This window comes from Pyrenophora tritici-repentis, chromosome 10, assembly GCF_003171515.1.
Source record: "Pyrenophora tritici-repentis strain M4 chromosome 10, whole genome shotgun sequence".
Classification (NCBI taxonomy): domain Eukaryota; kingdom Fungi; phylum Ascomycota; class Dothideomycetes; order Pleosporales; family Pleosporaceae; genus Pyrenophora; species Pyrenophora tritici-repentis.
In genome coordinates, this window is record NC_089399.1 from 75,595 (window position 1) to 102,394 (window position 26,800).

The 26,800-nt window shown below is 52.7% G+C and overlaps 12 protein-coding genes across 12 annotated transcripts; 7 read left to right on the plus strand and 5 right to left on the minus strand.

Annotated features, from left to right (window-relative positions):
• Positions 1-472: 472 nt before the first annotated feature.
• On the minus strand, positions 473-1,766 carry PtrM4_038450 (uncharacterized protein; the record flags this gene model as incomplete). The annotated part of the gene is made up of 2 exons (XM_001937802.2): positions 473-1,052; positions 1,102-1,766. The coding sequence occupies 2 exons, from the start codon at positions 1,764-1,766 to the stop codon at positions 473-475; spliced, it is 1,245 nt and encodes a 414-aa protein (XP_001937837.2).
• Positions 1,767-1,794: 28 nt separating this feature from the next.
• PtrM4_038460 (uncharacterized protein) lies at positions 1,795-1,944 on the plus strand (the record flags this gene model as incomplete). Its single annotated transcript, XM_066104286.1, has 1 exon — positions 1,795-1,944. One exon carries the CDS (start codon positions 1,795-1,797, stop codon positions 1,942-1,944), a length of 150 nt encoding a protein of 49 aa, XP_065958850.1.
• Positions 1,945-3,166: 1,222 nt separating this feature from the next.
• Positions 3,167-4,672, plus strand: PtrM4_038470 (Herpes-BLLF1 domain containing protein; the record flags this gene model as incomplete). Its single annotated transcript, XM_001937801.1, has 3 exons — positions 3,167-3,194; positions 3,409-3,468; positions 3,531-4,672. 3 exons carry the CDS (start codon positions 3,167-3,169, stop codon positions 4,670-4,672), a joined length of 1,230 nt encoding a protein of 409 aa, XP_001937836.1.
• A 2,166-nt stretch (positions 4,673-6,838) lies between these two features.
• On the plus strand, positions 6,839-8,554 carry PtrM4_038480 (AraJ, Arabinose efflux permease; the record flags this gene model as incomplete). The annotated part of the gene is made up of 3 exons (XM_001937799.2): positions 6,839-7,073; positions 7,141-7,521; positions 7,569-8,554. 3 exons carry the CDS (start codon positions 6,839-6,841, stop codon positions 8,552-8,554), a joined length of 1,602 nt encoding a protein of 533 aa, XP_001937834.2.
• A 683-nt stretch (positions 8,555-9,237) lies between these two features.
• Positions 9,238-9,884, plus strand: PtrM4_038490 (uncharacterized protein; the record flags this gene model as incomplete). The annotated part of the gene is made up of 5 exons (XM_001937798.1): positions 9,238-9,260; positions 9,315-9,541; positions 9,590-9,610; positions 9,664-9,738; positions 9,790-9,884. The coding sequence occupies 5 exons, from the start codon at positions 9,238-9,240 to the stop codon at positions 9,882-9,884; spliced, it is 441 nt and encodes a 146-aa protein (XP_001937833.1).
• Positions 9,885-11,234: 1,350 nt separating this feature from the next.
• On the plus strand, positions 11,235-12,372 carry PtrM4_038500 (uncharacterized protein; the record flags this gene model as incomplete). The annotated part of the gene is made up of 3 exons (XM_001937797.2): positions 11,235-11,518; positions 11,567-12,066; positions 12,167-12,372. 3 exons carry the CDS (start codon positions 11,235-11,237, stop codon positions 12,370-12,372), a joined length of 990 nt encoding a protein of 329 aa, XP_001937832.2.
• A 1,700-nt stretch (positions 12,373-14,072) lies between these two features.
• Positions 14,073-14,900, minus strand: PtrM4_038510 (uncharacterized protein; the record flags this gene model as incomplete). The annotated part of the gene is made up of 1 exon (XM_001937796.2): positions 14,073-14,900. The coding sequence occupies one exon, from the start codon at positions 14,898-14,900 to the stop codon at positions 14,073-14,075; it is 828 nt and encodes a 275-aa protein (XP_001937831.2).
• Positions 14,901-15,921: 1,021 nt separating this feature from the next.
• On the minus strand, positions 15,922-16,332 carry PtrM4_038520 (uncharacterized protein; the record flags this gene model as incomplete). Its single annotated transcript, XM_001937795.1, has 2 exons — positions 15,922-15,996; positions 16,048-16,332. The coding sequence occupies 2 exons, from the start codon at positions 16,330-16,332 to the stop codon at positions 15,922-15,924; spliced, it is 360 nt and encodes a 119-aa protein (XP_001937830.1).
• Positions 16,333-16,742: 410 nt separating this feature from the next.
• Positions 16,743-18,279, plus strand: PtrM4_038530 (PutA, NAD-dependent aldehyde dehydrogenase; the record flags this gene model as incomplete). The annotated part of the gene is made up of 2 exons (XM_001937794.1): positions 16,743-17,159; positions 17,209-18,279. The coding sequence occupies 2 exons, from the start codon at positions 16,743-16,745 to the stop codon at positions 18,277-18,279; spliced, it is 1,488 nt and encodes a 495-aa protein (XP_001937829.1).
• Positions 18,280-18,618: 339 nt separating this feature from the next.
• On the minus strand, positions 18,619-20,514 carry PtrM4_038540 (AraJ, Arabinose efflux permease; the record flags this gene model as incomplete). Its single annotated transcript, XM_066104287.1, has 5 exons — positions 18,619-19,212; positions 19,284-19,648; positions 19,724-19,799; positions 19,856-20,361; positions 20,433-20,514. 5 exons carry the CDS (start codon positions 20,512-20,514, stop codon positions 18,619-18,621), a joined length of 1,623 nt encoding a protein of 540 aa, XP_065958851.1.
• Positions 20,515-21,311: 797 nt separating this feature from the next.
• Positions 21,312-24,304, minus strand: PtrM4_038550 (C6 transcription factor RegA; the record flags this gene model as incomplete). The annotated part of the gene is made up of 5 exons (XM_066104288.1): positions 21,312-22,285; positions 22,338-22,894; positions 22,945-23,883; positions 23,947-24,001; positions 24,172-24,304. 5 exons carry the CDS (start codon positions 24,302-24,304, stop codon positions 21,312-21,314), a joined length of 2,658 nt encoding a protein of 885 aa, XP_065958852.1.
• Positions 24,305-24,657: 353 nt separating this feature from the next.
• On the plus strand, positions 24,658-25,521 carry PtrM4_038560 (aromatic ring-opening dioxygenase family protein; the record flags this gene model as incomplete). Its single annotated transcript, XM_001937791.1, has 1 exon — positions 24,658-25,521. The coding sequence occupies one exon, from the start codon at positions 24,658-24,660 to the stop codon at positions 25,519-25,521; it is 864 nt and encodes a 287-aa protein (XP_001937826.1).
• Positions 25,522-26,800: the final 1,279 nt, after the last annotated feature.

Below are 26,800 nucleotides of genomic sequence, written 5' to 3' on the forward strand. Positions count from 1 at the left end.
GCCATCCTAGCATCCCACACTACAGGCGGCGTAGATCTGGAGAAGCTTTCTGCGAGTACAGACGTGGGGCCCCTACCGGGTTTGACCGCCATCTCCGATGCTCCAGTCACGAGGCTCCGTTGCATGAGACAACAGCGTGCGCCCCAAAAACAAAAATACGGGTGATGGACGTGGTCAGCCGCACCTAGGGAGGCCAGTTTGCACCTGGTGCGTCTTCACATGTCAGACTTGATGATCCTATTCGCCTGAAACGGAAAGGGGAGGGCGGATGCCAGTATCGAAATCCCAACTTTGACCGTATTGCTACTCATGCTAAAACGACTGCTGACCGGCTACAAGGTGGTGCACTTTGTCAGGATTCGCCGCACCTTACAGTATCAGCTACCCTGCAACCAAGACGCCGTCTATAACATTACCACAACCAGCTTACTCCAACCTCGTTGGGAAGCCAATCAAGTCAGTTCCGCGGCCCCTACTTCAACAAGCGTCTCATAGTTGGCTCTTCGCCTGCCCTACGCACGACTTGATACCAGCCCTTCAGCTTCCCGTAATGTTCAAATGCAAGATACACTTTGTCGACGTTGCGCAAGCATGTCAGTATGTTGGTCGCCGGTAGTCCATCGGGTAGCAAAATCTGAGTAAAGGCCTCCAAGTGTCGACGTGACAGCCGCTTTTCCATGAGTAAGAAATTAATCATGGTGCTGTGCGAGTCGAAGCATATCAGGTTGAGCTTGTAGGGTAGCGTCGCTGCTTCCTCGTACATTTGGCGGCAAACGTGGTTGAGTAAAGTAAAGCTTTTGGCAGTCTTGACGAATGGCATAGCTCTATAAGGGTTGGTTGGCTGGCCTGAGAACTGGTCATAGACAGTGCAGCGGTACTTGAACACTGGTACGGACTGCTTTGCAAAAGTGGGCCGGGTAGGGTCCACCCGTGTGTGATACGTCTCAAATCCGATATTGATGGTTTTGCCACCTAGCGCATACTTGTAGATGAGACTGCGAACATTTTCCGGTAACTGCAAAAACGGGGAGCTGGTTTGGTTTGCAGACCACCTGGTTCAGTCAGTCTTTGGTCGCAGTATCTACTTTCGACGGCACTTACAATTGAGATTCCCGTGACTTGGTCGACAATCGATCTCCCGTGATGGTCCTGCGTGGCGCAAGGGTCTGCTCGGCTTTGTACGTCTTTGGTTGATACGGCTCTTTTGGTTGCTCATTAGTAATGACGCGTCCAAAGAGCTGCGACGTCGGCGTTGGCGGCGTGGGAGGCGTTGGTGAGTTGATCAACTTGAACTCCCGTTTGTGAGTAAATCCGTTGAGCCGTGAGAAGGTCTCCTCCTTGGGCACGTGTTGTTCTGCTGGAGGGGTGGGTAACTGGCTGTTCCTCTTATGGCCGTTCTTCATAATCTCAACAAAGTCATCTCGGTTGCGTCGCATAGTGTCTTCATCCGGTTTTGCAGCCTGGTATCTTCCTCCTTTGATGACCTTGTCGAGAACGGACGCTTTGCTTTCACTTCGCCTAGTGTCCATGTCCATGTCGCTGTCGGCGTCGGGTATGGAAACAGGACCAGCGAACGCACACTTCTTCAGCAAAGAGTGTCTCTTGCCTTGTCGACTTGATGGCGCCGTTGACAAACGCGGCTCATCTCTGATTCCACCGTCTGACTTGGTCCTCTTGCCACTCATGTCGGTCTCGTCATCCTGCTGGAACTCTGCGGAAAACCGTCGCTTTGCAGGCTTGCGTGAATAGGTGACTTTTTTTACCATTTTCTGGCAAAAGTCCACAACTTTCGCAATGAGTGCGAGAATGGCGGATAGTGCGGTTGCGAGTGTCAGGTTGAGAGTAGCAGTGGAGGAAACTGTGGACCTGCTCTTTCAAGGTTCTGCGGCAGGTGCAGATGAAATCGATGGCGGCGCTGATTGGTCAAACGCGACGAAAGAGTGAGGGCGAAACGGATAGATGGGTGTGGACGACGACTCGTGCGCGTTCACCTTCACCAATATGTGTGCACTTTGTCCGCGGAGCCCAGCGGCCTAACTAAGCAAAACACAAAGACTGGGTGTGTTGGCACGCGACATGAACTTGACGGACCTCTTCAACGGGTAAAAAGCATGTAATCGAAGTGGTAGAGTTCAGTAAGGCCGTGTGCGCGATGAGTTCCGAGCAGTTTGAACCTCTGATGATTGTCGCGGTCTCACGTGTCCGGTAGTAGTCAGCACAGACACAGAATGCGGAGAAGGCCGGGTTAGTGCGCTATCGTCATAACTAGTATCATTCGCTGGTACCGATACATAACCTCGGAAAAACAACAAGGCCGAGTCTTGTCCTTACGCCACCGTTACCTTCTGTCTAAGTATACATCACTTTAGCTTTATCGACAAAAGTGTCGTTCTCAATCCAAGTGTTTGGTGGAAGATGTGGCCTGTTACTAACCAGTTGTTTGAAAAGTGTGTATCTCAAACATTTGCGACGCATCGCAACTCATGTCGACTAGTTTTGAGGCAGGGAAAGTATTATTCATTCTACATTTGGCTCGCGTCTTGTGATTTAACATGGCAAGAGAATCAGGATAGACGTCTACTGGCTTTCAACTTATGCCGCCCCTAGTGTGGTAAGTAACGCGAGGTGATGGGCGGGAAAGCTGTATCTCGTACAAGTCAAAATTGCAATCTGCTTTATCTATGGCGAGTGTAATGGCGCCGTTTGTCTCTACTCTACTACAGTTGCTAGTGCGAGGCTGTTGGCAATTTCAAGGTGAGGCTGTTGCAAAACAACTACGTCAGTCGATATTTCTGCCTCTCATTTCTCTACCTTCCCCTCAGCCTCATCGTCCACACTCTCGTCTTGTCGCTTTGCGCAACCATGCATGCCTTATCATAGTCCTTACGCTTTCATTGCCGAGCAGTCACTTCTACTTTTAGCCTCGTACAGCCTCACATTTGGATTGCCGTGGATTCGTGGTCACCTAGCAACCGCGACGTCCGAGTTTGGAAGCCGCGGTCACCTCCACCTGCGCAACTGAACCCCACCGACAGCTGTTTATCGTCTCCAGCCTCGCTACCTCGCTGCCTCGCTGCCTCTGTCTTTCTTTCTTATGCACGAATCTGCGAATACTTACTACGTATCTTCTATCTAACATCACAGATACAGCAACAAGCGGGGCAACATGCCGTTCATCACCCCAAAGAAGAAAGGTACGCTCTCACCTAGGTGTCATAAGATACTTGACAGTGTGAGGACCCAATAGACGTGTCTAGTGACTACAGTTGCCTTTTTACACTGGTAGTCAAGTATTTTATGACACCCGGGTGCTCTTTCCCTCCTCAATATAGCCGTGGCAGCGCTAGGCGGCGGCACGTTCACGGAACTCCATTGCTTGGAAACTGCAACGTGCTGACTTCTATCTAGTGCTGGAAGTGCCAGAGTCTTGGGACGCCTTTCCGCCTCCCCCGCCCGAAGCCGATGATTGTAAGTGAAACTCTGCGCACGTGAACTGTATTTCAGCATCTAATCGACTCTTCTCAATTTAGGGCAGCCACCTGAAGACGCCATACCCAAGCCCGGAGGAGTCCGTGATGCTCGGTTCAGCCAGGATACGGCACCAGACGGTCGCAGCAAAGCGTACTTGAGAGAAGCAAAGATGTACAGTATGCTCGCGGACAAAGCTCTGTCTTCGGCCTCGGTGGGAAGCACTTCTCCTGCACCTGGACTGGGAAAGTGGCCGGCTCCGATCTCTCGTGCACCCGGACCTGTCATCTCCAGTAACGGCGAGTACGGTAAGTTCTTGAGCTCGAAGGGCGCATCTGTGCCAACCTTGGGCTCACCCAACAGCACATCCAAGAAGCATCAGACTGTCAGCGGCACACCCAACAAGCACCAAACTGCCAACAACACGCCCAATAAGCACCATACTGTCAACGGCACACCCAACAAGCACCAGGCGGTCAAGTCGGGCGGCGTTGCTCTCCCAGACACAGCAGATACTACGACTAAAGATGTGTCAAAGGAGCAGCGCAGTCAGTCACCGCTTGTTGTGAGTATTCCTGCTATGCCTCTTCCTCACTCGGAGACGTCGATGCCACCCTGGGCTGCACGTTTGGAGAAAGCTATAGCGGAGGATACTCGAAAGGCCTCTGCTGAGCCAGTTGTGGCTATCGCTGCCCAAGTCCAATCCGACATCGTCCAGAGCTCTGCTCCCCATCGTCAACCTGTACAGTCTGGCCAGGTGCAAGTCCGTCCCTTCGACCCAGCAGCGAAGAAGTCCAACATTCCTCCTTCCGTGCCACCCAACGGCGACCAGCCTAGGACACTCACCAAACCTGCGACGGATAGGCTGAATGAGGGCGGTATTTCTGTTGATAGCCACGCCGCTAGTCCGGTCTCAGCCAAAATCCAACCCGGCACTCAGCAAGTCGTCGGTGTAAACGAGGCAATGCGCACACAGAATTTCAAAAACCCCGTTTACGAGACCGCCGCCGGCAACCGGAATTACGTTGATCATGAGCACAAAGTTAAAGTCATCCTTATCCGTGCAATGGAGCACGAGTTGGATCTCTATAGCGTGGCAACCGAACGCGAGTTGATGCGTATGAGTCGTACCGACCTTGACAGGTACTACGAGAAAGTCTTCTCCGCACACCAGGGCTGGTGGGAGGCCAAAACGGGAGCTTAGCCCATGGGATACAGTAAGTACACTTCGAAAATGATCCATCAGAGCATCAGGGTTGGTCTTGGAACGAAGCTGACACGACATTCAGGCTTTCTGCTGGCATCTCACCATCTCTGTCGGATGGGCCACTTCTTCAGCCACAATAGGGAGAGATCTCTACAGGCTTTATCGAACATTTCCTTTGTCTTTCACTCTCAAACATGGTCTCAGAGTACACAACCTCTTTGGGCGTTTCGGACTACATTCCGACTCTGGTCCAACCTTTTCCTTTTCATGAACTATCCATTGGCGTCGTCTTTGGCTGCCAAGTCCTGATGTGGGACTCTGATACTGATTTGAGGCATACGACTCCGAAGGGCATGACTGCAACGGATTGTCATGGGGTGTGGAGATGAAGAGACATTCATCGGAAAGTCTTGTATTGTCTCTCGAAGGACCTTTATGCAGGTGCAGCACAAGAACACATTTTCTTTCTTGTGATCAACTTTAACTATGAGTGATGTCAAAGATTCCATTCATTCCCTTCTGGTGTATTACTTTGCGTTTATCTGGTGCTTTGAAGTAGACGCCTCCTTCCCCTGCTCCCAATGGCAGCACAACGCCGTCGATAAGAATAATCGCTACTACTACTACTACTACTAACACCATCGGGTATAAAACCAACCGTGATAAACACAACGACAATCCTGATGAAAAGCACAACATCACGCCTTTCTTCCTAAGCAGCCCCCCCCCCTGCATCTGATACAGCGCTCAACTATCCGATCACGCTGTTATATAGTTAGTTTTGTAATCCCACCATCACACTTCCAACACACAAAAAAGTGTCAGACCCCTCTTCCGCACGATGAACAACCATATTTCACAAACACAAGCATAATCTACACATGCTTCACGCATGCTGAGAGTGGTTGTGTTGTCCACTGCATTCAGCGCGTGAGTGAATATAGAGCGCTGTTTCTTGTGCTGCCTGGATACACTGAACGCCCGCATCATAAGACTAAATTGCGAAGTTGGCACGGGAATGGGTGTTGAAGTAGGGAATGCTACGGAGATTACACCATGGAGGTTATAGTGAGTTTTTGTCGGTTGTGAGAATTGGAAGGGGGGCATGAGATTATCTACATGCTCAATTCCCGTCATACTCACAGTACGCAGCATTAACGATGCAACACCCTTACCCAGCCCCGTAACCACCAGGACGTATCCTTTCTATCTTCCTGCCGTCCTGTCCCGAGCCGAGCATGCACATCCACATAATCATGCACCAGCCTCTTAACTTCAAACCCCCTCTCCTTTCCCATCACAACACAGCACCCATACATAAACAAGAACGCGTACACAAACGCACCTACTACCTTCTTCCCCCACCTAGCTTCCATCTCTTCCTCTTTCCGTCCGGGGAAGAGCGGGGGTAGCGTAACTAGCGGGAGCGGGGGATAAGATAGAATTAGCAGTTATTTGGTACACTAAGTGTAGAAAAATCTGGAGGCGGGGGAGGGGGGAGCGATATTCGGCGCATCATTGATATTTTGGCCAATATTGGAAATGTCGAGTTCAGCCAATACGGGGAAGTGGGGTCCCCGCGTTTGCGGTGGGTGGGTTGCGGGTGGATAGATGGATGGTAGGGTGGGGGAAGTGGATAGGGGTTTGGGGGGAGGATGAGAGGGGAGGGAGTGAGTGAGATGTTTCTACTTTATGCCTCCTTCTTCCAGCGCTGCTATTAATCGAACATAGACAATCAATCAATCCGTCGACGAAGTCAAATAAATCCCCACACCAAAAGAAGAAGAAGAAATGATGTGTGCGGAGAACTCCCCCCTTCCCCATCAAGAACCATGGTTCCAACAACGCGCTTCCGTAAACTGGGGCCCACACGACGACGCACCCCGCGCGTAACAGCCCACGAAAAAAAACCCGGGCAAGGAACAGCAAAAAACTCTGGTTTGGTAAAATCTACAGAGAGAGAGGGGGGGAAGAATAAAATCTACCGCTCATGCCCCGCACTTTGCACTTTCTGTCACTTACTCACTCACTTCCATCTCCTTTTCCTTCTTGATAGGAAAACGTAATTATCCACCCAGCACACACACTTTCCATATATGTGCTGTACCCTCTTCTCACCCTCTCTTCTTTGATTTGATCAGATACCACACACAAACACCCATCATGGCAACCCTACCCCGACCATCCAGCACCTACAGCACCAACACCAACGCCTCCCCCACGCGCCGCAAGCAAGCCGAAGAAGAAGCCATAGAAATGGTACCTACACGCAGCCCCCCACCACCCGTCGCAACCATGCTCACCGAAACCAACGCGGTAGAGAGTACCGCGTACATGTTCTCTTCGCGGAGAAAATGGTGGATTCTGACGGTTGTGGGATTATGCCAGACGAGCATGAGTACGCCCCCGCTTCCCCCCCCCCCCTACCACCATATTCATTGCACTGCGCTGACAAAGCCAAACAGACTACAACGCAGCGGTGTATTCAAGTGCGATTAGGCCGCTTAACGAACACTATAATCTCGGTGACAATCACTTCACCAACGCGAGAGCTGGTATGGCGTGGTTCCTCATCTTGTATGGGTTTGGCTGCGAACTGTGGGCGCCGTGGTCCGAGGAGTTTGGACGGTTTCCCATTATGCAGCTTTCGCTGTTTACGGTGAATATGTGGCAGGTGTTTGCTGGGGCGAGTGGTGCATGGCATCATGTGTTGATTGCGCGGTTGCTGGGGGGGCTGTGTTCGGCGGGCGGGTCGGTGACGTTGGGCATGGTGGCGGATATGTTTGATCCGGAGGATCAGCAGTTGCCGATTCTGTGGGTGAGCTTGTGGAGTTGTTTGGGGTCTGGTATGTTTTGGATGCGAGTTGCACATGATAAAGCTAATCAGACGAAGTTATCGGCGGCATCTGCGGCGGGCCTATTGAGCAGTACCTCGATTGGCGGTGGAACTTTTGGATCCAGCTTATACTGGGTGTTACTGTGCAGGCTGTGCACTACTGGACTGTTCCCGAAACTAGGTCAACGATCATGCTGAATCGGACGGCGGCGAAGAAACGCAAGTCGGACCCGTATAGCAACAAAGTCGTTGGACCCACGGAGCACGAGAAGATTGGCATTAAGAAGGTGCTCGAGATCATGGGCCGTCCGTACAAGATGCTGGTGTGCGAGCCGATTGTTGGTTTCCTCTCGTTGCTGAGCGGCTTCAGCGACGCCCTCATCTTCAGCTTCCTGGAGTCTTACGGCTACGTGTTTGGGCCCGACGGCTGGGGCTTCACACCTACCCAGGCTGGACTTTCCCTCTTCGCGCTCTTCATCGGGTACTGGTTGGCGGGTGTGATATACTACCCTGTCATCAGACGTCACAACCAGCAACGTAAGTTCGGCTTGGTGCTGGGTCCAGAGAGTCGTCTGTCGGCTTTGCGGTGGATCGTGCTACTCCTTCCTATCGGATTGTTCGGCTCGGCTTTTGTAGTTGGGGGTCCGCCTCTCCCGTGGATTTTACCTCTCCTGTTCGCCGCCTTGATCGGTTGCGCGAATCTCGCTATTTACTATGCTACTATCGACTATATGGTTGCTGCTTACGGAGGCACATATTCGGCTTCGGCCACGGGTGGAAACGGCTTCGCTCGAGATGTCCTGGCTGGAATCTGCTCCTTTTACACTGGTCCCATGTACAAGAAGCTTGGTGTCAGGAATTCGACTTGGGTGCTCTTTGTCATCTCGGTCTTGGTTTGCCTGCCGGTGTTCTTCATTTACAGATGGGGTCCTCAGATTAGAGCTCGCAGCAAGTACGCTGAGCGTATCCAGAGGGAGCGAGAGGAGAATGCTGCTATCAAGCAGGCCATGAGTGAGCGGATTCACGCTCTACAGAGTGCGTGAGAGAACGCGTCAAGGGAGGTTTGTCGGTACGTGTGGGACGTAGCGTAGTTCAGGAGGCGGGTTCCTCACGGCATAGCTGTGCATGCCGTTGTTGTTTGATTATTCTTGTGGGGAGCATCTTGTTACAGATATGATACTATAAATGAAAATTTCGCTCTGACTGATAGTGGCTGCTGCCTTGGACTTGAACAGGCAGGAGCGGTAGACTTGAACAGGCAGAAGCGGTGATGACTGTGATGACGCCCAGCCCAACATGGATCATGAAGACGGTGTAGACAAAATGCAAAGAAAAAGCAAGCATTGGGGGAAGTTCCCGTGTGGTCAAGGTACTGTGTGAACCCTGCTACTAGTGTAGGGCGACAGGGACCGGTTGGTCTTGCCATTGGAGGAAGCTACACGTGACGTACAACACATCGGCGCGGGAGAGGTAGCTCGAAAAATCCCCATCCACTCATTACCCAAAAGGCCGTTCATAGCCTTGCGGTTGGCCTGCAAACGGCTAGCAGTGGTGAGCTGGCCAAAAGCAGTCGCAGCAGCAGCTTGGGCATGGCTATCTCATTGGGTTAGATGATGCAGCACAGACACAGTTCGCGCGCGTCCAAGAACGATTGGAGAGCTCCCGGGATTTTATATCTTCCACTCGACCCCTCCCCGCCTTCCACATCCTTTTCTGTACACTGAAGATGAGTGGTCCAGGTGAAAATCGGTACGTACATGGTCAGATTTCAAGGCTTCAATGGCTTGTTAACAATGCGCGCAGCTGGCGACGGCAGGGGCAAGGCAACCGCAACTCTGGCACAAACACCCCCACCAAGGACAATGGACGGCAGCAGGCCATGTCATCGCTCACGGGGAATGCATGGGGAGCCAAGCAAGGCAAGGCTGGAGGCGCCGGCCCCACGGCGACGACTGCCCAAGCTCAGCCAGACAACCACGTTCCCGTGAAGGACTTCAACGCGAACGAGGTGAAGGAGTTCCTCAAGAAGAGTATGTCTGATGGGCCTTGCTTCTGGATGACGGCTAACCCAACTGCAGAGTACATGGAGAGCACTGCCAGTATGAATCTCAATATTGCGCGCATGGCATCGGCATGACTAACAAGTCCGCAGATCAAGCGTCGGTATATCACAAGGTCCCGGGTGACTCGGTCTCGAACAGGAGCAGCGGTGCGTGGGGCAAAGGAGGTAAGACATTCTGGAACAAAACCGCGCAACAACACACGTTGACATGCACAGGCACCATGCCGCACCTCATGCCGACTGGACAAGACTTCTTCACCCAGCTCAAGAAGCAGCTAGCGAAGCTCGACCAGACCAAGCCGGCGCAGTAAGTGCATACACGGGCGACATTGGATTGAGCGGCATCACAGGAGTTGTTTGGGTCTTGGTTTTGATTGGCGGCTTCATGTCAATACATTGCAAAAGCATGGTTTGGCTTAGGGACAGGCGTTGAGGTGTTTGTGAGGACTCATCAGGCCCGGCTTAGGATGATGGTACACGATACCCGCCTGCTTCACGACATGCTTGGGGGCTTTGGATAGGGATTACCACGGGAGAACAGGCTCAGGACGGATAGGGGTATCTTGGTTCATGAATGCAATGATAGACAAACTAGGTGCCACTTTTCCAGCAACTAAGCAGACTCTGCCTCCAGCAACTAACTTCAAGTCGTGTGTTGACGGTGAGAGACATTCGTGCACATGACATGCACGTTTTGCTAGGCCTGTTAGACGGTTGCTAGTGACAAGGATACCCATAGTTTGTGAAATTGGCCTGGGACATGGTCGGGCAAGGCACCAGTGCATGGCGCCCAAACAACTCACCAGCACTGGGTCAAGATAATATCGGCGTTCCCAGGCACGACTTAAATCAGGGTCCAGTATTCTTTGTTCTTCCAGCCCAGCGACCATTGCAATCGTTAGCAGCTAGCTTTCTGTGCAGGCGCCACAAGTTGCTTCTCAACCTGCCCTGCATTGAGGCGCACCTCCGCAGCCAAGGCCGCAGCATCACGTCCAAAGCTGCAGTGATTGTCAACACACCGTTACCCCGCCACAAGACGTTTGGACGACTGTACAGCTTTGTTTGGGTTTCTCGACCAGACACGTGATTAGCGGCTCGTGAGGTGCTGAGGTACTGGTACATGCGCGCGCGCCTTGTTCACTCCCGGCAGATCCCCGACTGGGGCACTCCCAATGCGGACCGGTTGTCCTAATCTCAGCGCTTTCACAACCCTTTGCCTTTGACGCGTTCAAACCGCCATCGTACAACTACAGGCCACCATGACCTCCCCCCCGGGCACTCCCACTGATCGGCCCGCCTCGTCACACCGTCGACACCCCTCAAGCCTCGACATGACACACAACACGGCCTCGAGACGGCAGTCGTTCAACCGCCGCTCGTCTGGCTATTCGCCCATAACCCCGCGCTCCTCGCAGGACTTTGACCATGAATCAACCCACCAATTCGACGGCGGCGGAGACGGCAATGGCCTTGGCAACCTGGCCGACGAACTCGGCGAAGTGTGGGACGACGACGAAGAGGCCCTGGACGGCGACTACGGCGACGACGTCGACGCTTCGCACGACGACTTGGCGCACATTGGCACCGCGGTAGAGCACGACGGCTCCTATGGCGTCGAAAGCGCTGCCAGTATCAACGGCGTGCGGGACAGCGGCGTGGCCATGCAGGACTCGTCGCCCGCCGGCCTGAGCCCAGAGTCGGCGGTCAAAACACGGAAACACGCGCGGGCACGATCGCTATACGACGGCTCCGACTATGGCGACGACTCTGACCTGGAGAATGAGGGTATTTCACCCGCGCTCGAGTCGAGAATGGCGGCTATAGAGAGCCTGGTACGGCGAGGCATAGAGGAAAACGGGAGCGCGTCGGATGAAGTTGTCAAGAGAGTGACCAAGCAACTCCAAAACTTGGGTAGTCAGATTGCGATAGAGAATGGGGCGACCAGGTACGTGTGTCGGCCTTGTTTTTCTCCCCCTCTACTAACAAAGCCCAGATTGAAGACTGCCCATGATGCCTTAGCAACGCACCTGACCCACCAGTCTCGCAGTCTAACCTCACTCTCGGCCTCCTTCTCTGGCCCACGCCCCATTCTACCCGACCCAGACACGATTGAAGAACTTCTGCCCCTGATCCAATCCACGCTGGAGTTACTCCCCTACCCATCCACCGAGCCGCTGGTCGCCATATCCCACCTCACACACTCGAACCGCGAGCTCCTGCAACATCTCGCAAACGTCAGCGACACGCTGCACATGTCGCGCCAAACCACGGCGACGGCTACACGGAGACTGAAAGTCAGCACCGAACAGCTCCAGGACTGGAAGCGCGAATCCGACAAGACCAAAGAGGGTCAGGACTACATTGAACACGGCGACTGGGATCGCCGGCTCAAGGAGAGGGAGGCCAAACGCGCGTGCGCCAGTGTGTTGGACGGGTTTGAAGACGTCTGTGGGAAATGGAGGAAGAGGCTGTGCGAAGGCTTGGGCGTGGCTAGTGCGTAGACCTCCTCGCGTGCTTCATGGCTACTCTACTCCTTTGAAGGGGGTCTGCCTCAAAAGGGGCACCACGGCTGATAATTTTTTGTGGAAAACAGGCCAAGACTTTCCCGACGAGAACGCTCCTCCTGCGCCTTCATCTCACTTCTCCCATTCGGCTAAACTGGCAGAACGACCAAAGAACCAAGAAAGAGCGGCGACACCGAATTTCTCCCGCAGCGGTAATATCATTAAATCGCCGAAGAAGAACTCGCGTATCAGTACGGATTCCATGTTTCCCGACTCGGCTGTTGAGATGAGATGATGCTGGGTGGTCATTGAAAAGAAGAGTTGTTGGTTTGGGGGTGGGTTTCATATATACACATTCACATTCACATTCACACACACAGACACACAGACACTGACCTCTACGCACATGTGCGCGCGACGCAAACGGGCGGTCTTTTCCTTTGTTTTATTCTTTTTTGTACTTGTTTTTTTTTGGCATTGATATGGTCGTATGGTGTTCGGATAGCAACAAGCATTTATAGATGGACCACTGGTAATACCCCCCCGTTTATACATGGCTGAAGGAACAAGCGTGTGTTTCTTTTGTAGGAGTCGGTTTGGTGGTGGTGGCTGTTTGATAGATTGAGTGAGTGGGTGGGTGTGCAGGTGGATAGGGGGACGAATGAAAGATGTTGGTAATGTTTGGTGGGTTTGAAGTGATGTGTGATGTGTGAGTTTGTGTGTGAATTGGAATATATACGCGTACAACTACGACTATCTAGGAGACGGACGGGTCCCCCTAACCTAACCTAACCTCCTGATAGAGCCAACATCACCAACTCCCCTCCCCTCCACCACCTTCGCCTCCACAACCTCATACACAGGTATCTCCGCCAACCGCCCCACAACATGATGTAGCGTAGGCAACGCCTTCCAATCCAACGCATCGAAACTAATACTCGCCGACCCCGCCTTGAGCGTCCGCTCAACTTTGCGCTCTACAGTCTTCGCTTCCTCGTCGTCGGGCACGTACGTCGTGTACTCTACGTCTGCCTGACCGCGGTCTTTGCTACCGCGTGGAGCAGTGGCTGGTATGTATTTGTGTAGGAGAAGTCCCGTGTCTTTCGGTGCTGGGGGCGGGGCATGCTCACTGACAGGAGCAGCAGGAGTAGGATGGGTACCATTAGTAGCAGGCGCATCCTGTAAATCCCCCAGACTCATTTTACAAAACGCAGAGCCCATCCAACTAGCCGTCATCTCGCACCCCCCGGCCTCATTCTTGAAATCAACGTCTGCAAATACTTTGGGGAAACCGAGTTCATCCCTCCCGCTCAGAATGGGGTCGGCGAGGTTCTCGAAGAGGATGGGGAGGTATGTGCCTTGTACTGTGGACCCATCGACACCGGATGTGTGTTGCACGCCGTGAATGTACAGGCCGAAATGGTTATACCCCCTCCCACCAAGCCACTCCAAGTCATGCAGTTGGGTTACCGCAAACGTTGCATACGCCGCTGTATCCGCCGCTGCAAACTGTAACGAACTTCCCCTTGGCAAAAGACCTTGCAACACCGTCCTGGACGTTCGAAACCGTATACTCGCCGTTTTGAAACCCGCGGTACTACCATCGCGACTTCGACCGTAGTGGTCCTGCCGCGGTCCTGGCATGGGACCAAACGCCGTGGGCATACGCCAGAGTAAATTCTTACTTTGCTGTTGTTGTTGTTGTTGTTCCCACTCCCACTCCCGCAGCATCTGTGTCGAGTAGTCCCATTCGTCGTGGCCGAAATTGTAGTTTGTCATTGCTTTTGCGTCGACGGGCGGGCCGGACCCTAGGTCGCGGCCGGAGAGGCGGGAGAACTCTTGGATGGTGGAGGCGCGTTTGAAGCGGCATTTTTCGTATAACTTGAGCCGGGCGGGGATGGTTGAGAGGGGGGTGGAGGGGGGCAGCATGACGGCGAGGGAGGCGGCGTCTTCGATTGCTTGGCCGGCGCCTTGGCCTTGGTCTTTGGGGGTGTGTTAGTGAAGGAATGGGGAATCTGGGGGGATATAAGGAGACTTACGCGGAGTAAAAGGATGAGCAGCGTCACCAATCAACACCAATTTCTCCTCTGTCCAAGTAGGCAATTGTTCCATATCCAACAACTCCCACACCTTGAGTGTCTCCTCATCCGCCATGGATAGCAACTTGAGCATCGCCGGTTCCCAATCCTTGTACACCTCCAACATCTTACTCAGATTACCTTGATTCTGCCAGTCCGCACTACCAGGCTCCTCGCTCTGGATCTGGCTCTCAGCCGTCGGATGGATACAGACGAAATTCAACAACGTATTATCCGACGTGGGATACACAACAACCCGTCTATCCCTCCCAAACGTCAGAATAAGATGACCGTCTTGATCCGCAAACTTGCGCGTGTCAGGGTCGTCGTAGGCTTTTTGGCGAGAAATCAGGAAACGAAACGCACTCTTCCCACTTCCAAACGTCTTTACGTTTTCAGCCCCCGGAATGCGTGGGCGTGTTCGTGAATGTACCCCGTCGGCACCAACAATCACATCACCGTGAACACGCTCGCCGCCTTCTAAAATAACAACACCTTCTTTCGCATCTACATCCACGACTTTCGACCGCAACCTCAGCACCGCTGGGGGGCCCTGCCCTTCCTCACACGTCGCCATGCGCTTGAGTTCGCTGTGCAGCGTAACGCGGTGGGCAAGCTGCCACGGATACAACCAGCGGCCCGCATCGGCCTTGAGGTCTATGCTAAATAGCTGTTTGCCCGTTGGTAAAAACTGCGACATTCGCAGACAGTCTACCGCGCCGTGTTGCTCGGGGATGTAGCCCATGCGGCGGAGCAGGCCGTTTGCGTTGGGTGCGAGATGCACGGCTGCGCCGAGTTCGTTGGCGAAGCGCGAGGCTTCGAGGAGGGTTACGGCATGGCCTTGTTTGCGGAGGAAGATTGCGGCGCTGAGGCCGCCGATGCCGGCGCCGCAGATTGTGATGTTTAGCGGTCGAGACGGTTCTGGGGGCGGTGCGGCATGAGAAGTGCCGTTTGTGGTGGTGGTGGTGGAGGCCATGATGAGGTTGTGGTGATGAAGACAGGAGATGGAAAGACAGAAGAAAGATTCACAGATACGGTTTTCTCTCACTCACTCAAACCAGCATGAGATGAGATGAGGGGAAAAAGGCAGAATACAATACTGACTGCTGGCTGCAATGTCATCAATCTTGTGCTACCATACATCCCGATAGTAAACCAGTTTGTATCTACCCACTCCCCCCCCCCAAGATTACCTAATCTGGACGGACGACCCTCCACTTCCCGCAGTGTGGGTGTAGGCAACATTTTGGTGGGGTAACATAGGTAGTTAACGGTCGTCGCGGGACGGTACGTACACAACATCTCGGCCGCACACGGCCACGATGGGTGGGTTGGTCGTTTTTTTAGAGAATACGCGAGTCTGAAACGGTAGTTTGTCTTTTAGTAGGGAGTGTGGGTGCTGCAGGGTTGGAGTCAGATAATCTATTTTGTACGATGTGGGGTTGTTGTGCTGGGGCCGTGGTAACGCCGTCGCAGGTGGGTTTTTCTCGCAAAACTTGACAGAATGGATGGTAGTGGGAGGTATACGTATGCTAAGATTTGTGAGGCGAGTTATGGTAGGAGATCTACATTGTGGGATCGGCCTTGCATCACGCCGTGTGGATTTGTCCAGAGGTAATCGCATTGATATGTTCATGGCGAAAATGGGGTGTTTGTAGAGAAGAAGTTGGTGCTGGAGATTGAAGAAAAAACGCCATAGTTATCCGATTTATCAAAGTTGCGGTAAGAAGCAACTGCACAAACACCTAAAACCACAAAACCCAACATCACCACTCCCCGCCAATCTTATACCCAGCATTCCACACCCTACCCAGCGACGCCCTCCATATCTTCGATACAGCCTATATGTTTATTAGCACATTCATCTTCCCATGCGACACCCCACTACTCACCGATTCGAGAAATACACCCGTAAACATGATGCCGACAAAGACTTGCTCGCCAGTGTTGAGGTAAACTCTGCGTTGGCCCTGGTCCAGCGCAGTATTAATGGGTCTGTATGCCGGAACGCGACGATGGTCGGTGGGCCAGTGACTTGGGTTTTGGGCGGATGAGTTTGGGTTGGGATGCGCGTTGAGACTTGGGTCGTGGGTTTCTTCCGTGTGATGTAAATCGTATTCTGCAAGTACGCTTTGCAGGTTGTAGGTGGCGGGGTTGGCGGTCGTGGTTACTGACATGATTGCGGTGGTTGCAGTATGGGATGTTTGCAGTATGAGATGTTTGCGGTGGTGTGGGATGTGAAGGGGTGGCGACAGAAATCCAGGCAGTAAGACTGTTCAAGGTGGTACCGAGACGTCTGCGATAGTTGTACGGCAATGCCCTGGTGGGCGGGTAAATTTGGAGACGCGGAGAAACTGGGGCGCGAGACGCGACGCTTTCGCGGCTTCGGTCGGAATGTGGAGGCAGATGCTCGCCCGGCGTATCCGGCGGCCCAATGGGGGTTGTGGGAGATGTGGATGTGGGTTACGGGTATACGACCACCACCAACGTCTTGGAAATCTTACATAGTGATAGTTTGCGGTTCTTCTACTCTCTCAGTTTCGCTTTTGTTTCCCAACCAGACCCAATTTTTCTCTCAACCAAGATAATGTCGTCGCCAACTTCGCCCTTTGTTGCGCTGTCAAACCTCCAGGCGACTGCTCTTGCGGCTCGCTGCCATAACGCTTTCTTCCGCCAAAAACAACTCAAGTCGCTGCATGACACGCTGCGCAATAAGAGCAATGAGATTGCAGATGCGATTAAGCAGGATACCCATGTGTCAGATGAGGAGGCGACTACAGAGGTTGCGCTCGCGCTCAACACGATCAAGGAGCACTACAGCTCAATTGACACCACCAAAGAGCTTGAATCCGAGTACAGAATAACAAAAGGCAAGGATGCGGGTGATAGGAGAGAGCCATATGGTGTCGCATACATTGAGTCGCAACGAAACCACACACCATTCTTTTCCGCCATCGCGCCTCTAAGTGCTGCCCTCACGGCTGGTAGCTGTGTTGCGCTAAAGGTACGACATGTCCAACTTGACATGAATTCATAATATTAACACTGCTCAGCTCGAAAACACACCCCGAGCACTTCCCTCTCTACTCCGGAAATTATTAACCGAAGCCCTCGAGTCCGACACGTTTACTATCATCTCGTCCGACCCGGCACCGGAGCACCTCGCAGGATGTGTTCAGGTATTCCAAGAGAAGCAAATCGCTGCACCAACATACTCACAACATGTATCTCCTCACACGAGAGTTATTGCCGTCATAGACCGCACAGCCGACCTCGCCTCTGCCGCTGAGCAGCTCGTCACAGCACGCTTCGCATTCGGCGGAACATCGCCATATGCGCCCGACATTGTGCTCGTCAACGAGTTCATCAAGAAAGACTTCATAGAGCACGTGCTCAAGCACTCCCTCCGCTTCCTCGCCGGCACCGGCAGCATCTCCAACGGCTCAACAACCGCACGAGGACCGAAGAAGACATCACGAGTAACCGAGCTACAAGACAGCAAAGCGTGGAAACTGCAAGTCATCACCCAAGGCGACAACGGCGCCATCGTCGACCTAACCAACCTCTCCACCCTCCCCACAAAGTCCCACCAACCCGTCTTCGCCGTCTCAGCAATCACCTCGCTCGAACACGCCATCAGCATCGTAGAGCAAGAACTAGACCCCCAGGATTCACTCCTAGCCGCCTACCACTTCGGCACCCCATCCACTGGAAAATACCTCTCGCAATTCATACCCGCAGATATCTCAATCGTAAACCACATCCCCTTCCGCATCCTGCTGGGTCCCGCGGCCCCATCATCCCACCCCATCGACATCGAAACAAGGTATACACCCGAGCACTTTACGCGTACTTCACCAGCGTATATCTCGCCCCCGGCGTCGCAGGCGCCCATGTCGAGGGTGTTGCTCGGCAAGGAGACTAAGAAGGCGGCGACGGAGTTGTTTAATAAGGCGACTGAGGAGATCAAGGAGAAGAAGCGGGCAGAGTCTATTGCGATTGGGTATTTCGAACAGGGGATTTTGATTGGCTTGGGGGTTTATGGTATCCCGCTTCTTACGTGTATCGGTGCAACGATTTTCTTTGGGGTGCGTGCGGGGTTGAGGAGGTGGGTTTTTGTTTGATGGGGGGGGTTATGTAGGGGTTGATACCGAATTCGATTTTTTTGTATTTCTGAATGGGGGGTTTGATGAGATTTGAGCGTGGGTCTTGATGTAGTGTATACTTATCATACATAGGTTTACATGTCGCCCAGCCTGTGGTACTTCTGAAAAAATGTCACGTGTGCAATTGAGAGATATCACAGCTCCTGACTTCACTTCTTCCCATACATCAGCAGTACTGCTCCTATAGCTTGATCGGAGTTATACCACTGACATCACAATCACGCCACGCCACATAAAAAAGCCAACACAAATCAATCAATCGTACGACTCTCCATCATTAATGATCCCACCATCTCGCTACCAGCGACTTGGAGTAATACGAACCCCAGAAAATCCTACAAAACCCGCCACGCCATAGTTATAGCTCGTGGCTCCCTTAACTCCTGCCGTATGTACAGTACCAACTAATCCTCCGGGACCCACTTGGCCGACCACACCCTTAACCTCTTCCCCCACCACAAAAACGGAATCGTACACAACCCAAAAACCCCCATCAACATGCCAAAAATCCCAAACGGCTCCGCAGCCCCCCTTCTTCGTAATCCACTCGCCGACGAAAAACGTCCACGCAAAAGATACAATCGCGCGTGATGTAGTCACCGTGACGAAACAGTCGCCAGCCAGCGATCCATACGATTCAATCAGGTAGTTGAAGCCAACAGAGGGGGCTTGCATGAGACCGAAGGATACCATGCCGAAGCCGAATTGGAGACCCACCCACCCGGTTTCTGAAGGGTGCTGCGCGACGAAGCCGAAGATTAGGGCGCCGGTGGTGGCGATGAAGAGGGCGGGGAGGGCGGTGACAAGGCGGGATTCGGATTCCGCGAAGCCATGAGTGTCTTTTTTTGCGAGGCGTTTGGTGGCGAAGTCGGAGATGGCATAGGTGTATGCCTGGGTGGTGTTAGTGTGTGTATGTGAGGAAAAGTGGGGAGGATTGATGGATGGATGGGGGAGGAACTTACACAGCCAAGAAGAGCACCGATGATACCACCAGCGTTTATCAAACCAACATTTTTACCCCACAGATACGGTGGTGCGCCCACTAGTTGCGGACCCACTGAACTCATCGTCACAATCAATCCCACGAGACCAGCATACCACCCAGACACCAGCCACACACCGGGTAGTCTGATAACTTTCCACGGGCCGAGGAATTTCCTTTCTAGACCAGGTTGGTAGGTGAAGAGTTTGAGGGACTGGAGGTACGAGTATGAAGGGTAAGACGCAGCCGTGTCGGTAATGGTGACTCTTTCTTTGGTCTCGGCGGACACTTTATCCGGGTCGTCGTTGAAGGTGACTGTGGTTTGGGGCCGGTGGTACAGCGTTTCTGGTAAGAGGACGAGGCAGAGGACGAAGGAGATGGCGGAGAGGAGGACGTTCATCCAGTGGAGCCATTTTAGACCCATGTCTGCGACTATGTAGCCGCCGGCTACGGCGCCGACTGTGGAGCCGAAGGAGAGGAAGACTGTGTAAATCGCCTGTATCGAATCGTCAGTATTGAAATTATTTCCATCTGTATCAGGAATTAACATACCAAAGCGCGTCCACGCTGATGCACAAAGAAGATTTCTCCAACAACATCCGGGCTCACTGCATCTGCCGGACCACCCCCTATACCCATGAAGATACGCGCAGCGACTAGACTATTAAACTCCGTCGTGAGTCCCGCCCACATGCTCGAGAAAATCAAAAGCAGCATGCTTATCAAGATGATTGGGCGACGACCAAACGTATTCGCCAACGGCACCCACCACAGATTAGATGCTCCCAGCATTAGAACATTGACAGCGGGAAGATATGTCAACGTGGAAAAGGACTTTGGTGGCAGCCCAAAAATGGGCGTGGACGCGTATATCGGTAATGCACTCGAGATGGAAGCACTGGTGAAGTTGACGACAAAAGGGTGCACCGACATAACCGCCAGCGTCGCTATCTTCCGCCACATGGGCAGATTTAGCGGGTCTGCTGGGTCGGCAGAAGGCTGCGGTACAAGGCGGATTTCATCGTGGCTGGTTTGCGAAGCCGTCCATTCGAGATGTTCTGTGTAAAGGGGGAAACCAAAAACATCAGCTAAACAAAACATGGTCGGTTCACGGGGATGGCGGCCTTACCGACAAGCGTTGCAGTACCCGGGGGTTTCGCGTTCCTGACCTCCTCCTTGGACAGGCTGAACGCCTGCTTCAACGAAGTCATCACAGCCAATGCTAGGTTAATCAAATGGAAACCAGCAGGCAAACACCACGATGGAAATCGGATAGGGTTTGAACAGATGTTTGTTATGGGAATGTTAGGTATAATGGTTTTCCTTGCAATCTAAATACACCGCACGGTCCTAAGAGGCGTTTTAATCCTGCTCCAGATGTAGATAGTGATTTACGCCCGAACTCCGGCTTTGGACCAATAGCGGATGTCGTGCTGCTTCTCCGCACTGGCTTATTGGTGCAGCGACATCGCTTATACCCCAGAGTAGTCCGGGGTAGTCGGAATGTGGAGTAGGAACGCCCGCCTCGACGCCCGCCTTGATGTGGCCTCGATTTTGCGGGGTTGTAACTCGTGCTTCTCGTTTACCCCATAAATGCCCCTCCAGCTAGTCAGCATCTTAGCCAGAAGACGGGATGCCGCGGTACGTGTGCTGTGAGATCTTTCTCGGCCCGCAAGATTGAAACCATGGTGGGGCACGTGCATACGCAGCCTCTACTGCAGTGTGATAGCACTGCGTATGCAGTCGGAGAACATGCTATATGTGTCGGAGTATACCCAAGATAAGGCGCTCAGCTCGGAGTATTTCGTCAAAGTCCATAGTAGAGTCGTAGGTAATGAGACAGTGGCTATGCCATGAACATACTCTGTATGAACGGTATTACAAGATGTACGACGAGGTAAAAATGTCTCAAAGCCAAGAGATTTACAGAAAATTGCCCGATATACGAGCATAGTCTGACGGCGCACGCGTCACTACAACTGCCGAAAATCGTCCCTTGGCATGTCGCTCATTTGATAGCAGATCGCAGGCCCTCAAGCAGTTGAACCAGGTTTCCGACCAGCGGTGGCGACGGCTCGGATGTTTCGTGATGCGCTCGCAGGAGTCGTATTAGCCCGTCCATGACTCCACAAACATCGCCGAGTTGGGTAGGAGTTTGTGAACCTGAAATCCTGATTGCGGGGATTCCACGGTCCAAAGTGATGAACTTGCGCGCGCTGAGCGAGTCGTCTCCGTTTAGTACGACAAGAGAGTCTACTTGACTCAATTCCGGTACAGACCGTTTCAGAAATCCGTAAGCCCATAGTATTAGCCCGGCGTGGTACACGGCGATGGCGTTGAAGTTGTTGAGCAAAGATTTTGGTAGTACCTCAGCGGCCCGTAGAATCTGACCAGCGTGCCACAGCGCTTGGCGTGCTGAAGAAGTTTTGGTCCAGTCTCGTAAACCTAAGTATGCGCTTCGTGCCTCTTCCTGTCCTTCCAGACCCGCGAAGAGCTGGATCTCATCGAGCGGTGCGTTGAGGTGAACTAGCATAATCTCCAGCGTGATCTCAACAGTCTTGTTCATCGGCGGACTGCTGACTCTAAAATCCTCAAGCTGTTTTGTAAGCTCTTGGTAGCGAGAAGATAGTATGAGGCTGTTGTTTGACAAGGCCTGAGACCTGGTCGTCAAAGTGCACATTTGACGGTATTCCCATATCGTGCCCCAAATCATGTATAGGTAAGTCGGACTGGCGAAATCATGCTGCGCAAGATGTTCTAGATTCAGGAAGCATTCGATCGCAGAGGGTTGTTTCGTCGCCTTCGGTGGCATGTTTAGGTACGCCGCCTTCCAGGCAGCAGCGGATTTGGCCTGCCATAGAATGTTCGAGCTCGGGAGAGGAAGTTGCATCTCCGCATATGAAAGCAGTGGGGGCTTGAGTAACGCCATGGAAGATTGCCTGTCAAATTCGAACGTCCGGTGGACAAGGCGGAGCCAGCATTCTAAAAAGCACGAGTCAGTTTATGCGTCACAAAATCCGCGCAGGAATCTTACCTTGGTTCACCCAGCTCTGCCATTTCTCCTCCAGAGCCATGCCCTGGTCATCAGGAAACGGGTAGATCTCCTTCCAGGTCAAGCGACGAAAACGACCGCCACGTCGGAGCATCGTCATCAATGGCTGGAGAAAGCTTTCCGCAATCTCCATCTTCCGACTAATACCACTCCACATGCCAACCTTGAGTTGAAGGAGGAAGGTTTGGAGATGCTGAAGGTCTCTGATGGCCGTGTTGTCTTCTTCAAATGTCTTTGATTGGCCGATCCTAGAAGCCTCATGGAAAGCGTACCCAAGCTTACGCAGGGATATGTCAGGGATAGAAGCCGCTCCGGCAGATACTATGGAAGCAAGTAACTCCGGGTTCAGATTTGAAGGGGAAAAGGTCGGAACATGAAACCACAATTGGGCCTCCAACGCTGGCGATGACAGGAAATACTGGATGAGACCGTCGAGGAGCTCTATGCTGGGGAAAGCTGATGCAATCTTTTTGATATTTTCCGTGCTACAGGTACCAAGAACTAGAGCCATTAATCGATCGCGACTGACACGTGGGAGTCTGCGGTGTCAAATTAGCGCATTTCACATGTGCTCTGAGCATGTACTTACTTCTCTGTTACTATGCGACGTGTCAAGTGAGATCGACGATCTCTCTCGGTATCTGTAAAAGCCAAATTTACTTGTTCTGCATTAGGATTCCTTGAGCGTTGGGGAAGATAACGCCATATGCTTTGTTTGAAAGCTTCCGCTCTCACTGGCGCAGTGTCAGTTTCTGATGGGTGTTGATCGGCCCCGTGAGCATCCGTAGACGGTGTATCAGCGGCAAAGGGAACCTGGAAGTTGTACTGGTCAAGCAATCCAAGATCACAATCAGTCAGCCCAACATCGATATCAAAGCTAAGGTCCATGATGCCACGCGGTGTAGCCTGGCCGGAGAAAAACGCATCAAATGGAGGCATATTTCGGAAGTAGTCGGGAAGAAAGGGGTTTTGGCCGGGTGTGGTATCGAATTGCGGTATTGGGTTATCGAAGAAGGACATGGAATTGGTTGGGTCTCCGTAGTTCTGGTCCATTGGCGGAAGCCCACCGTTGCTGGAGGGTGGGTGCATGTCATTCAGGCTTGACACACTCATTCCAGAGCCACCAAGGGCCCTGGGATGGTGGGCCATGCTTTTCGAGTCTGCCATTGAGCTGTGGAATGGTTCTGGAGTCTCAGAGGTTGCAGAGGCAGTGTTGGCGCCGCCGGCGCGACTCGGTAGCGATGAGGGGTAATCAAACCCATTTGACAGGTCAAGTAGATCCTGCGCCGCATGTACAGCATCTATTTCATGGGTCTCATTCTCATCTCCAGCCGCACCGTCTGGCACGCGACAAGGGATCTTCTTCTTCTTGCAACGACTGCATGGCTTCTCGTCTTCGCACCGAAGATGACTCTGCGAACAAGCTTCACATGCTTGGACAACTCTCGTGTCGCGAGCGATTTCGCGTTTCTGTCGTTTGTTGGCAGGCTCAGTGGCGTGGTTCGCTACATGTCTTTTGAGCAAGTCTCTGCAGTAGTCGGTCAAATGATGCAAGTTTGAGGTGGCGGCAGAGGCCGCGCATAGTGCTTACATGCGTGCGAAGCCTTTTGAGCAGACAGGGCAAATGTAGGGCTTGGACTTTGTGTCTGTGGGTGCCAAGTCAGCGGTGTTATTACGAATACACAGCGCTAGCAGAGTGACAGCAAAGTTGCAAATAGTCGGTGGACCCTAGAAGAGTTCGTCCCGCTTATACGGACGCAAGTCGTAACTAACTATCAGCTGGGCTAGACACGGCTGCCCAAACTCAATGACTTACGCGCTCTCACGTGTCGCGTGAGATGGTCCGCTCGCGTGAACGATCGTTTGCATGTGCTACACTGGAACAAGCGTGCCTGGTCTGCTTCGGCAAGTGCTGGTGGCTCATTCAACGGCGTCGGGGCGGTCTGCATGCTGGAAGTTGCGGAAGAAGGAAGTGCATCGGGGAGGGAAGTGGAGGGAAGCTGGAGATAAGCCCAGCGTGTGGGGAAGGGGGCTGCGGAGGTGCATAGTCCCGTTCCATGTACGCGGCCACCACCGGCCCGGCATGTTTCTCGGCCACTCGGTCGCCGGGCTTGCCGCCGACATCCTGTCAGCCACCACCCATCTCCACATTACGATCTTGGCCACCCAGGGCTCCCAGTTGGACATCGCTCAAGATGGCTGCAATCTTCAAGGGAATCTTCACTCACATCTCATCCTCATACATTCAACACTGTAAATATTCACACGTCGATTGTGACCCACACTTACTCCACACATCACCATGCCTACCCCACCAGTACACTTCTTCTCCCATGGCTCGACCATGATGTTGGGTGAGGAGTCTCGTTCGGCCGACTACTGGAAAGCCTGCGGTGATGAAGCCCTCTCCCACGGCTTCAAAGGTGTCATTATGATGGGCGCCCATTGGGATGCACGAGGCGTAAACCGCATCGACGTCTCCATGAAGGCCAAACCCACAAAGTCCCCAGTCGCCTATGTCCACCCCAGCAAATACGCCAGCTACGAACTGGTACCAGATCTCGAAAGCGGAAAGAAGTGCATTGCAGCACTCAGGGAAAAGGGCATTGACGCACGGCCCAACGAGGAGTTTGACTGGATCCACGACACATATCTCATCCTCATCCGAATGTTTCCGGAAAAATGCCCCCCCACGACAATCATCAGCATGAACTCGCGGTTCGACCCGCACTTGCATGCGCGCGTAGGAAACATACTCGCTCAATTCCGTGACGAAGGCTACCTCATCATCGGTACTGGAGGCGCCGTACACAACCTCTACCGCAATAACTGGTCACAAATGCTGAGATATTCGGACAACTTCGCCATGCCCTACCCACCAGAGGCACCCATGCTTGAGTTCCGTCAATGCGTTGAGGATGTCTTTGTCCGCTGCAGCAGAAAGGGTGCGAAGAAGGGTAGCCTGACTCGCGGAATCACAAGGTTGATGAAGCACCCCATGTTTAGGGATGCGCATGCGACCGACGATCACTATATGGCGGCTTGTTTCGTCGCTGGTGTCGTTGATGGAAGTAAGAAGGAGAGTGACGAGTGTGTGCTTGGTGCCGAGGATTGGGAGCTGGTGAACATGTGCAATAGTCAGTTTACGATTGGCAAGTGGGAATGAGGAGTAGTTGTGTACTTGGTATGGAGACCGCTCAATCTTGACGACTGTTGTTGCACTTTGAGTGCTACTGACGGTGGAAGGGGACGGGATTTATCTAAAAAGAAGCGGCATACAGTCTTAATCTTTCACTCACCACTTGATGGGGTCGCAGCACAAGTAGCTTTCCATGATAGCGTTTTTACAAATTATACCCTGAGCGCAAGACATTGGATCCATGATAAGTTTAATTGATCCATGATCTTATCAAACTACTCGAAGAAGCTCCTTTACGTATCATCTAATCTAGTTCCCGTTCCAACTAGTTGAGTAAGGCCATCTATATAGAGAACAAGACGGGTGGACAGCGTCAATGTCACATGCGGTAAAGCAGGGTATAATATAATAGCAGATAGAAAAGATCGGACTTTTCGGGATTCCGCCAGCCTGTTCCCACTCTATACTTAGCCAACAACCCCTATCACCATGCCCATGTCCTTATTTCCTCAACAAAACGTCACCGTCGCGCCACCAGAAATGCACTTCAACGATATTGTGATATGCGCTACACATGATTCACAACACAACCCGAGCACAAAGGGAAATGCAAGACACAGTCAGTGAACAAGACATCACAATACCACCACAGATAAACAAACTGTTGAGAATATCTGGGTTCAGTCCAGGTAGAAGGTGCTTGGGGATCACATGATGTGCTGGTGTGGCAGGCACTGCCCGGTGGGCAATAGCACCCACCACAATAAAGTGAGACCTTGACACCGAACTACGATAGTCAATACAATACGTTGCAGCCACCCCGCCTTGTCCCTCCTCCCACTCGGTTATCCATAGTAGTCATACTACTAGAGGGACCTTGTTCCAATACAAACACTATATGTACAAGAAACAGCATCGATTCAAACCCTCCCCTCCCACTCTATTTCGGTGGCACAACAGGCAAAGTAACATAATTAACCGCCCTCTCACTAAAATGCAAATGATTCCACCCCGCAAACTTCTCCTCACTCCTATCCTCGGGGTGATTATGTTGGAAAATGCCACTCCCTTGTGTATCCCCACTGCTAACCTCGAATACAATCTTGCCGCCCTTCTCCACGACAACATTGGTCGGCCACACCTCGACATCAACGGCGTACACGTCGCCGGGGATGACTGGCTGCACATCGGTGCTGAAGTAGTCGCGCCAGGGGAGGTACTCGCGGTGCTTGGGATGATCAGGGTTGGTTTTACGCAGGGAGACGCGCAGCCAGCCTTTGGCGAGGGGGATGGGGTCGCCGGCTGT